The sequence below is a fragment of the Medicago sativa genome, chromosome 4 (assembly GCF_051527215.1).
Source record: "Medicago sativa cultivar Bolivia chromosome 4, Bolivia_mono, whole genome shotgun sequence".
Taxonomy (NCBI): domain Eukaryota; kingdom Viridiplantae; phylum Streptophyta; class Magnoliopsida; order Fabales; family Fabaceae; genus Medicago; species Medicago sativa.
Genome location: NC_140752.1, coordinates 98,751,337 through 98,764,032, shown reverse-complemented (window position 1 = coordinate 98,764,032; position 12,696 = coordinate 98,751,337). Strand labels below are relative to the sequence as shown.

Genomic DNA, 12,696 nt, shown 5'->3' with positions numbered 1-12,696 from the left:
TTTTTACAATATTTTTTCACTAAATTCAAACTAAATCGACGAAGAATGAGTTGGTTTGGTGCAGTTTAATTGGATTGGCATTTTTAAAAATTTAATAAATTTATTTTAAAAAATCTAAAAAAACTCTACTTTTTCTTCTTCTTCAAGTCCTATAGATTTTTTATACCATTATAATGCAAGTACTTTTTTTATATAACACTACTAATATAGTGTGAGATAAAATAATTAATGATAATGGTTTGGTTTTGATCTCGGATGAACGAGTTTTGAACATGATAGAATCGGTCTCGAACCAATAGAGATAATTTGAGTGGTTTAGTTTCGATTCAAACATGAACAAAACTGAATCAATTTAATTAGTTTAAATTTGATCTTCGGATTTTTCAGGTCATTTATTTGGTTCTCACAACCCTAGTCCTAATAGACCTCTATCAATAATCACGCAATTTTCTCACTCCATATACAATAGACTCTTTGAATTGGATAATTGAAAATTCGAGGGAATTCAAATTGAATCCTCCTTCATTTTTATTTATTTTTTTGTTCGGATAGAGTAATCAAATAATTTATTCTTAAATTTTTTTTTTTTGAACAAGTTTATTCTTAAAAATTTAGATATCAATTCGAAAATTTATAGGAGTAAAGTTACAATTTTTTTTATCATTTATTGGGACCATTTTTAAACAATTTATACGTCCAATTTTCAATTTTATGAAAATTGATAGGGATCAATTTGAAAAATGCAAGGACCAAATTGCAAAATAAAAGTTTGGGAATAATTAAATTTTTGAAATATATAAGGACCAATAGGAGATTTACAATGTACAAAGTAAAGAATAAATTTTAAATTCTTAACTTTTAGGTGGTATTTGAAATTCTCCAAATTTAGTTTTGACAAAATACTCTATAAAATGCTCTCAAACAAAAAAAAAAATACTCTATAAAATATATCAATTTTAAAAATTCTCAAAATTTATCATCTATCAGAATATAGAATTTACATAATTTTTTTTTGAATCATCATCTAAAGTTAATATAAATTCAAAAAAAATTCATCATCCAACCACACTCTAAATCATAGAAACCAAGACTCACTACTTACTGAAACATGGGAAATTTTTTTGAACATAGATTCACCGCAGTAATAAAGCCACATGGTTACAAGTTATGATCAATCTCACTCATTGATTTGAGATTAGATAGCTTAAAAATCATATTTACTAAATCAATATCAAACCATCTCAACATATCCATTTAGATCGGACCGTCGAGATCACTAATTGCCATCTCAACATGTCTATTTAGATCGGACCGTCGAGATCATTGACACAGTCCTTGAGGGAATCTGTTTCCAAAAAATTATTCTGTATTTGAAAAATTCACGTCAGCATAATCAAAACTTATAGCTTATGTAATTTACAACCATCCGTGGGAAAAATGTAATTCTAATCTAGCTTTTAAGATTAAAAGGTAGGTGAAATGAACCATCTATACATATATTTCCACTGTCAATCAGAAATCACATCCTTACATATATTTCCACTGTCTTGGTTTGTTTTTTTCAATCAGTGGGGAGGGGTTTTATGAATCAGAAATATTGTCAGTAACATGTTAGTATAGGCTACGGTTAAAAGAATGCTATTGTTTGATATACAAAAAATGAGAAAAATCTAGTCATATGAATAGAATGCACATGAATGGATTACCAAATTAAAAACATTTTTATATGGATATATTAAGCATACCACTATCCAAAGTCTTGTGCTCAATGGAATTCCCATTCATAATTTTACTATAGGAGAGTCTTGTAAGAGAGAGTTCTTAAGGTCATTCAATCTTGTCATCTAGCACTATAATTTGTGGGATATTTCAAAAAGCCAGCACCTTGTAGTTGCAATGAATTCCAATTCCAATCCAACATCCATTGCAACCAACAGCAAGCTAAAGGGCCCCTCCATTGCATGCATCAAATATGAATTATTGGGATTTTGATTCCTTACACTTAATGTATAATGTTGCATGGCATCTATTGATTTTGGTTATCCAGTCTCAAATTAAAGGTGAAAATTATTTATATAGGATTGAGTAATAGTGTGATGAAAGTCGACCAAGATCAATTAATGCGTGCAACTACATGTTTTTTTTTATTAAAAAATAAAATAAAATAAACTGCATACGTTAGCATTTTCCTTCTCTTAATATAGATAATCCGGATTCGGATCCGAATTATTGGCACCTAATTGTGGCCTACATCTCACTCTACGTACATGATTTAACTTATGAATCACCACTTTCCAATTGTAGCTTAAAATCACAAGATTTCTGTTTAACACTTAACAATGCTGCTGCAATGCAATGGACCCATGCATGCATATGGTTTAGTGATTTTTTTGAACATTTGTTTGGTTGATTTTGCTTTACTAATTGGCTAGTGCAGTGTACCATGAGACCGTACAAGGACAGAGAATATTAGCCACTTCAGTTCCACTAGCACCGGGTGTTTCAAAAAGAGAGCTTTTAGTACATAAAGAGTAAAGACTTTCTTTTCTGCAAAGCCATCAAGTTATTATATTAACTATTCGCATGATCCCTTAAATTTTTAGCTAGTATTAGAATAGTGAAACATGAAATTGTAGTAAAACACTAGATGTAATAAATAGTATATACACTTTGCCTGTATTGTTGTTGACTTCATGTATAATATGCAGCATGCACATGAGAGAAAATCAAGTGACCAGTCTCCATCAGTCAACCGTAGTGGCATTCAGGTTAAAAATTCAGAGTAAGGTGAAGAATATTACACTATCTTTTCCAAAGAGCACCTATAGTGGCTCATAATATTTTGCAATATAGAATGAGCTTGATTAAAAAAGATGGAAGCTATCAAAATCACTGTCTATGTCCACGGGGTGGAGACATTCATGAATCTGTACTGGGTAAATAAGTAACCAAAAGTGGTAACCCAACTAACTAACCAAGAATATTAATATATATGTGTAATTTTATGAGAAAAGATATTCGTACGACCATTTTATGACAATTTTTTCTTTCATATTTACATTATGTTCTTATTCTTTCTCTTTCTTTTTGACAAATGAAAAGAGACTAAAAAGAAGTTGTCACACAAGTTGTCTCAAATAGTTGTTCATATATCACTACTCTTAAATTATTTATTTCGACCACATTTGTCCGTAATTTTTCTCAATGTCAAGGATCTGATTGCAATCAGACAACCGTAACCATAATTTAAAATCTTGTTTTCCGTTATACCATGTAAAATTGAACACTTCTTTGTAGGAATATTTGAAAAGCAGTGAATGGAAGACTTTGAACATTCTGTATTGGAAGACTTTGAGAGTTGAGCAGCCATTTGAGTTTATGAAGAAAATTTAACAAGTGCAATGCTTAGTGGAATTTGACTTTAGGGAATATAATTGACATGTGCATAGAAGCAGATATCAAGCTAGGGTTCTTAATCACACTAAAGGGCTATCCTCTATTCTATCAACATAACCATAAAGTTAAGAGTGATAATGTTGACTTACAAGTTACAAGTGAAACTAATCATTTTGTTTTAATATAAAAAATAAAGATACTGATGATGTTGGAGAAAGACATGCCTCCATTACTTCCGACCTATTTTTGTAACTGTATATATGGAGCTTGAGATAATGATTTGTATAATAATAGAATTAGTTAATAAAGGAGTTTGTTGGTTTGTGAAATGCATGGTTAACAAGATTAGTCTCTGACTGAATGGATCACAAACTAACTATTTAAATTAACATATGAAAGGATTTTGCATAAAGTGTAAGAACTCGAACCCATTGAAAATACGATCATGTGACTAAGATCAGAGCTAAAGATTTGTATTCCAATATATTGATTCTTCAATCTTGATGATCGTTTCAATGAACATTTATATTGTATATCGTACCCAACTTTTTTTGAAGAAGTTTGATCTCATACATTTTTGGTATGCAAAAAGTTCATACAAGAACCCTACAAAACAGACAAAAATAGAACACTTGAAAGGCCTGAATTAGAGCCATGCAAAGAGAATTGTGGGAATCCCATTTCTTTTCTAGAATGAGTCATGGTTTGTGGACTATATTTCATGTCATAACATTGAATTGAAATCATGTGCACTCTACTTCACCTCAACCGCTCATCTTTCTTCTGAATCATTGTAAAGACGGAAATTTGATTTTCTTATCTCAGATAGGAACCAATAGATAAAAATCGGATAATTTACCTTTTAAGCTTTGTTTTTAATGGATTCCTTGGAATCACCAAAAACCAAATTGAAAACCAATTTTAGAGCGTTTAATGAAATAATCAGGCCTCCTACTACTGCATCAACTAGCACTTGTTTCTTTTTGTTTCCTTTATAATACTGGACAGTACATACCCAAAAAGACAAGAAAAGACTTGTCTTCTGTTCAAGGACTTATTATACAAAATTTAGGATGCAAACTCATCAATGGTAACTGTGAGATAGAGAAATGTTTGTTGTCCTGCTTTAGAATGATTACATTACACGCTGTTAAGACATAAAAATGATGGATTTGGCAAAAATCAATCTTGAATAACTATCTTCCCCTTTTGAGGCTCGGCACAATGAAACATGACTATGTGATTTTTAAATCCAATCAAACATAGCATGTGAATACACGTTGAATGAACCACGGTAAAATATAAGCCGTTAAATGTGATACACCCAGAATATGTAAGAATATTCTTCCTTCACAGGGCACCGCATGTGCTTTACAGGCTGTGTTGGAGCCATAGAGGCAGAGCCACCCAAACATAATCTTCAGAAAATCACTTCGTTGGGTCACTTCTTTTTGCTTTTTGGGTCCACAACGTGGGCCACTTCAAAATATAGAAGATATGGAGAGGCAATAATTTCAATCTGAAATAGACCGTTTGGTGATGGTCTACTTCAGTTTGGTTAATGTTAAGATCTTAGTGCATCATATCATATAGGTAGGTGAGTACAGTCTGTATTTCAAACTTTGCTTAATGTGTACAATGAACTATGGAGTAAATAAGTGTTCAATTTTTCAACAATTATTGTGAATTATCTTTGTAATATATCATTACTTATTTAATTTAATACAAAACAGTATACAGGGAATTGAAAGTGTCAATAAGAAAATAACTATGCAAATATCATTGCTCAACAGCTAAGTGTGCATGATTATCACTGCAATCCAAAAATCATGCTTCTTTCTGCAAAGAATCACAACAAAGATTACAACATTTCAGAAGAGAACACTTGGATGGAACTTCCTTGTTGATATGCTCACCAATGAGTGTAATGTGAAAGCTTTCTTTCAATTATTTGGTGTTTTCTTGGTGCATGAGAAAATGTAATGTATCACGTGGAATGATCAGTTCCTTCTGAGGTAGCTGTCAGTAGTTCATTCCAGGTGGCTAGTTTTTCCCTAGGCTTGTTCCTTAAACTACCAAGCCTCTTTTCTTCAGAGTCTATCTTTTCCCAATCATTGAATGAAACTATCATAACGTTTCTATCATGCAAAAGATTGAGGAGACCGTCCCTGCCTGGTTTTGGTGCGGCTGTTGATGAAATCAAACCACCTTTCTCAAGGTCTTCTAATATGCTCGAAACCTACCATGTCAATTGTCAGCAGAAAATACAATACTAGTAATCACAAGCAAACTTTAGCTACCTCTCCCTCTTCCCTGTTGTTAAAAGTTGAGCGAAAAAATTAAACTAATACTAATGCTGCATACAGGTTTTTTATATGCATGATGGAACGACAAAGAACTACAGCTAAATGAAACCAGTTATTATTTTAACAATTAAGGCACATGATTGTCACGTCAAATTCTAAGCAAGTCCAATCATAGTCTATGTATGATGTCCTGAATAATGCGTTTAGAAGTGTGAAATAGGATTTTATAGTGAAGCGTGTGTGACTTAGATGACATAGTTGAAATGGGAAATTTGGTGTGATAGTAATACAAATATGGTCTCTATGAAAACTGTGGTTCATGAAGTATGTGAAGTTATATGTGTGATAGTAATACAAAATTAGCAGCTTGATGACAGTCAGTTTAATTATTATAAGTGTAATGAAAACAACAGTGAGAAACATACAATCAGTGTCCCCAATATCGCATCCAATATGCATGCTGCTGAAATAGAAGTATAGAACTACAAGTGGAAAACAGAATGTTTCCTCGTGAAGTGGGATTTGGTCAACATTTGGAAGACCTTATCTAGACTAATCTTATAAGTACTTGTACTCTAGTTACAATACAGTTGTAAAATAACATACTTGACATGGCTATATTTTAGCAAACTCCCTAGAATAGTTTATAAATAAGCATTAAGTAAGCACCCTAAAATTATTTATTAAATAGTATTTAATGTTCTCATCTTGCGGTGTTCTCTTCTCCCTCTTCCATATTGACCTAAAATCTACATGCTACCTCCTCTGCCTCGAGGGGATTTTTCAGCCATGTAATTGCCATTGAAAGGACCTATTATAATCTTGTCCACTAAACTAGCAAGGAAAGGATCTAGTGTAAATGACTTCTTGACGAACACACCTAGGACATATTGTGGAGAATCTACCCCGGATCTGGGACACGGAACTGAAAATGAGAAAACAAGAGTTTGACTAGGATCAAAGCAATTAGAAAGTCGAAGAACTTGAAAGAACTCAGAATTGGGAATCGAGAAATAAGGGTTTAAGAGGCTGTTGAAGCACAGCTCTGACATGATATTATATTAGTGGTCAAGCTTAATTTAACTAGCATTAATGCTGAAGGTTCGTAATATACACATAGGAACAATGAAGAAGAACTTCAGGTACATAACATGAGAAGAATGCATTATATGTTTGAAGTTGAACCTTTAAAATACAGATCAAGTTAAATGGGTAATAATGTAACTGCTAAAAGCTCACATAGAGCTCACTAACTCAGACTCAACTTTAAGAATTCTGATGCAAACATGAAAACTGTATGATTTACTACTTCTGTCAGTTTAACTGTTATAGGGATAATACGAATAGAAAAGGGAGAGATACATACAGTTTCTTCAGCACAATATAGGTTTGTCGCAACAATCCCGGTTGGTCCTCTCTTCAGCCAACCGCATACATACAAGCCCTCTTCAAGAACTGCAGTATCTGAAGTGTCACTCAACACTCGACCTTTATCATTTGGAACTATACCTGAAAGGTACCCATCAAATATATTAACTCTGAGCTACTGTCAGATGACACATCTAGATACCCCAAAGCATCATGCTTGTTAATTCTAGGTCAATGTATGAATTTTTTTTATAAAGCATGAGTTAATAACAAAAGGAGAGACTACAAAGCAGGAAGATCTGAATGATCCAATCCCGTTAATCTACAATGAACAGAGGAAAGAAAGTAAATAAAATTGCATCATCACAAAAGAGCAACCAAATCCATTTACAAGTCCTATCTACATGGACCTACATACAGTGAAAAAAACACATACACAAGTGCAAGTGGAATCTACATATTTTGATTTTAAGGTTAGACATTTGGGCCATCCTACTGTTTTGTTTTCACTTAAAAACTTCTAAATCTCTGATCAACTGCTAAGGGTCTGTTTGCAGGACACCTTTTTGAGCTTATAGCTTATTAGTTCATATGACTAAAAAAGAGTCATTTGGTAATTGGTAACCGTCATTTTCTCACGAGCTTATAACTCATTTTCACTAGATAATAGCATTTTTTATAAGCTAATTCAAGTAGCTTATAGCTTATGATTTTCTCTCTCAATTTTACCCCTGTAATCTCAATTTGAAAAAAAAATAATATTAATTTTTTGTCATTTCATATTTATAAGCTAGTTCAATTGCTAATTTTACCAAACACTACAAATTCAATCAACTAGCTTATCCGCTATAAACTAGATTATCAGCTATTCACTATTTTTTTACCAAACAGAGCCTAAGTCGGATATGGTCATAGTCAATAAAACCACGTCCTGGTAAAAAAATGCTGAATACTATTTTCAAAGAACATAAACTTCATATAAAAGGCTAAAAAGTTGTTATAAACGTTATTTTAGATTTCATCCTAATTTTACAGTTAACCCGGAGGATCAACAAAACATCATTTATTTCCCAAGCCTGTAATCTTTACCGGATACCATTTTCCCAAAACATGGTTTTGTCACAGTAAATAAATATCATGAATTAACAAGAATACGCACGAAAAGTAATTAAATTAGGAATACTCATTATTCATTCACCTTTCTTATGATCAAAAGGCAGGCCATCTACCGGTACTGATTTATAACCAATGCTCTTAAGAACCATCCTACAAACAAGCCAGCAAGTGGCAATGTAATCAGTAAATACTCTGAACATTTTGTGATAATATCACAGGAATAAATATCTGTTGAGGCTGCAGATACTTTGATTATAATGATACCAGTAGAAAAGATTTTGTGGCAAATGGTAAAGATTTTTTACAAAAAAAAAAAAAAAAATCTTTGTAATTTAATATGGTTTTGCAGTCAGTCATTTGCAGAACATAATGTTAATCTCTTTACTTTATACAGGATAGGTAATATTGTAACAAATGAATATTTGATTATAATGATACCGGTAGAAAAGGTTTTGTGCCAAAGGGTAAGATTTTTTACAAAAAAAATCTTTGTGATTTAATATGGTTTCTTGGGTATACCCGCATTTTAAATCTTCAAATTCTCCAGTACCAACGGCAATTTGTTTTCCAGGGCCAACACCTATAAAATCAATTTGAGTAATCAAAAGCAATTCATTGCACAAGAATACCATATGCATAAATGTGCTAGTCTTTAGCAAAGGTTCAACAAAGACTCATATTAAACAACATTTCTAACAATCAAAGTACTATGTACGTCGTACATTTGAGTTACCAGTTACCAAAATAAATTTATGCCAAACTTTAACTATTGAACGTATTGTATCATAGTGTTAAAAAAGAAAATTAGAAGGCTCAGAAGCATCCATTGATAGTTTTGAAAATCACAAGGGAAATTTTCTATTCACTCACACTCATAAAATAGGCAACTTTCAACATCATTTGCCTCCAAAAATACTAAAGCATGTTCAACATAAAGAATAAAATCTAAAAAAATAAAAAATAGCGAGAAGACGAATAAAAGTGGGAAGGTGAAATGTTAATAAATTGAAGAGGTCGTATCATTGTTCGGCAAACAAACAATTGTATTATATTATATTATATTATATTATATTATATTATATTATATTATATTATACTATTATCCATGTTCTAATAAATTAAATTCTTATAAAAACGCAAATTACCTTTAAGAACTGTCTTCTCAAAGCGCACGCCAGATACGTGGCCAGTACTGTCTTTTGATTCTTGAAAACTATCTGGCTTACGGAAGAAGACAAAACGAAGTTGACGTTGGTTCAAACCAGCATGTATTGGTCTTGAGGTAGCTGCCTTGGATAGCAACTCAAAAATTCTTCTGTGTATTCGGTTGCTCTTAAGCTCTTCCTTTGCCAAATGACAACATCAATACATAGATAACATGAGTGAAAAGAAATCTAATTTTCCTTTTTTAATTATAAAAACATCTACACAAAAACATCTAGATTCTGGGTAGAAGATGCAAAATAGAAAAGTAGGGATGACGATTGGAAAATAACGATGAAAGAAATAAAATAGAATCAATTTATACCTCATCAGTTGGAGTTAGATGTAGATCAGATTCCTGTATGGAAACATCAAGATTCTTAATACCTGTAAATAAATGATGAAGCCTCGGTTAGTGTTGTGAGAAAATGATGTACGACCTACAGTATATGGCAAGTAAATTTATTTCAAGTAACTATCACCAATACAGCATAGGATGAGAAACCGATCTAATATATCAGGTGGTAAGCCAAAAAAAATGATCAAGACCCCATTATTCAGTTCAAACAGTTTCCTTTACTAGCACCAGTAAGTAATATTAGCAAAAAGATACCAATAAGAGACTGAAATCATGGAAATCAATGGAGAGTTCGAAGCCAACTTGATAGTGTAAACTAGCTATGTATAATGAGAAGTACCCGTTTTCAAAGGAAACATCCATGTCTAACAAAGAAAATCATTATTAGCACATCATATAGCCAACGTAGTCCCTTGCCAAACAATTTCATAGAACAACACCAAAAATAATCAAGCAAATATGCATCAGAAAACTGAATGGGTAAAATAAACTCGCTATAGGATTTTATGCAAAGTTTACCTAGAACTTCACGTAGCTCTTTTGCAGTGCAAGCTGCTTGGGCTGGACCTCGCCTTCCAACCAAATAAACTACCCTGTAGTATATTACTGATAAATAACATACTGAATATCAATAAGAATATTTGGTTGTTTCAAATAATGCAATTAAAAACCTGATAGAGCTCTCTTCTAAAGTAGACAAAGCATGACTGGCAATATCAGTTGTTGCCAACTCTGTAGTAGGTCGTAAAAGAATACGCGCAACATCTAAAGCAACATTCCCCTGAAATTAAATAAAACCATTTAACTAGAAAACATTAATCGAAGTTAAATATTAAATATGTGTAAGTCATCTAATAGGTTAGGATTTGAATTGTGGAATCAACCTCTTACAAATATGTGTAAGCCATCTAATAGGTTAGGATTTGAGTTGTGGAATCAACCTCTTACAGGTAAGACTGCTTATAACATAGCCACAATGGGTCGACCCTAATATGTACCCCATCATGGCGGGAGTTTAATAGCACCAACTTACTTTTTGTATTTTGGAAAGTCATCTCCACAAGTATGTAATTAACATTCACTTACTACAGGTCTTTTCTTATGAAGAAAATGTCATAAAATTTGCTCAACTAAAAGTCTCTATAAAATTAAGGCACTGTAAGAATACATGAGGTATAGTTACCTGACCAAGAATTACAGCTGTATCAATGCTCTTCAGGTCTGGATCAAGATTTCGTCCATCTGGGTGCCCATTATACCACCAAACAAATTCTCTGGCTGATAGTATTCCTTTTAAGTTCTGAGAAGACAAAAAAATGGGCGTTTAAATAAAAGTAACAGACTATAAGTTATAATTCAGGAAAATAGCAAATCAGTAGATCAAACATACTTCTCCAGGAATTCCAAGACTTCTGTCACTTTCAGCACCATATGCAAGGACAACCTGCTCGAAGGCATGCACGAATTATCGAAAAGATGGTAAAACAGACGAATATGTACATTAACATTTTACCATTACCTTAACAAATTCAGAATCAAAGTCTCACCACATGATACAGCTTGCGCAATTCAGCAAGAGATACGTTGGATCCAAGCGTCACATTTCCAAAAAATGAGCATCGTTCATGTTGCGCCACCCTTGAAAATTGGTTGACGACAATCTGTTGCAAGTTTTCTGGTAAATTAAGCTCAATAAAGTTACTCTCACCAAAGAAAAACATGGATAACCCCATCCCATTACCAAACAATAATAACACACAACCAAGCCTTTTTACCATTACGTGTCGTCAAGTAAATGGGTCAAATGACTCATAATGTCCTCCCAAGTACTAAATCCAGAGATAGATTGGTTAACACTAAGTCTCAATTAATAATTTGACATATAGTTTTCCTTGGTGTTCCTCTATCTCTTATTATGACCACCATCCTCTGAATAAACAACCCTCCTTACTGGTGATTGCTTCTACAAATCTTCGTCACACAGAAACTACCTTTTTCATAAAATAAATAAAAATAACACGAGACACAGCCATCTTCTCTACAAAGGAAACTATTCTAATTTCTACCATGGCAACCCAAAATGACCTACCTACCTTAACCCAAATTTTAATTTTTTTTTTTAAATATTTAACCCATCCCTAAGATATTTGACAGCAGGCACATTAGTTTCTGGAATGCAAAAATCCCATCTCATTCCAAAAAAAAAAACCACAAATGTTATATGTTAATCCCAAAGAACTGATCATGACAAATATAGCCTGCATCTGTGATCATTCTTCAAAACAAAAGCTTATGGAAATAAAGTGAAATTGTTTTCATGTAAGCTGAAACAGATTATGAACATGCTTTCCATAACTCTCTCAAACTATCTCACAAGTCACAAGTGCTTACTGAAGTAAATAAGCTCAAATAAACCAATTTATACGGACCGAGACTAAATTAGAAGTTCAACACTTATAAATGAATGCAGCCAAAAATAAAATAGTAACGATAATAATAAAATTGGACCTTAGTTTCAGGGTGATCGGGTGCAACACCGGAGCGAACCAACCCGAAAGGCGTAGGCAATCTATCAATGATATCAACTTGTGCTTGTTGACGCGCCTTCAACATCTGACACAACATAATCAATCCATCCAATTACACAATTTCATTACTCATTTTGAAAATTTCACAATTACAAAACCTCAAGTTCAGAGAGCTAGCTTGCCTTCTCGGCAGTGTAGCAACCGGCAGGTCCACTTCCAACAACACACACTCGCAAAGGCTCTGAATGAAGAAGAATGTTCGAGAAGCTTCTACAAAGAAACTTTCTTGATTGGAAAATTCTCGTTTTTAGCATTTTGCTATCTGACAAAAAAAAGGGGGCTGGTGTGAAGAAGATACGGCAGTGCAAAGAGCGACGGCGAGAAGATGGTGCGGCGGCGCAAGAAATGACGGCGCGAGGAT

General features: G+C 32.9%; 1 protein-coding gene across 3 annotated transcripts; it reads right to left on the bottom strand.

The window, feature by feature from the left end:
• Positions 1-5,062: 5,062 nt before the first annotated feature.
• On the bottom strand, positions 5,063-12,696 carry LOC146934513 (Pyridine nucleotide-disulfide oxidoreductase family protein). 3 transcript variants are annotated; one of them, XM_085706409.1, is made up of 13 exons: positions 12,458-12,696; positions 12,256-12,360; positions 11,295-11,408; positions 11,134-11,191; positions 10,931-11,047; positions 10,419-10,528; positions 10,267-10,340; positions 9,715-9,776; positions 9,332-9,530; positions 8,706-8,766; positions 8,269-8,336; positions 7,069-7,211; positions 5,063-5,635 (listed from the first exon to the last, which is right to left on the bottom strand). In XM_085706409.1, the coding sequence occupies exons 3-13, from the start codon at positions 11,297-11,299 to the stop codon at positions 5,384-5,386; spliced, it is 1,149 nt and encodes a 382-aa protein (XP_085562535.1). In that variant the 5' UTR covers positions 11,300-11,408; positions 12,256-12,360; positions 12,458-12,696; the 3' UTR covers positions 5,063-5,383. The 3 variants fall into 3 exon arrangements, with proteins under 3 accessions (XP_085562535.1, XP_085562534.1, XP_085562533.1); XM_085706408.1 differs by having other exon boundaries at positions 5,063-5,709; positions 11,138-11,191; XM_085706407.1 differs by having other exon boundaries at positions 11,138-11,191.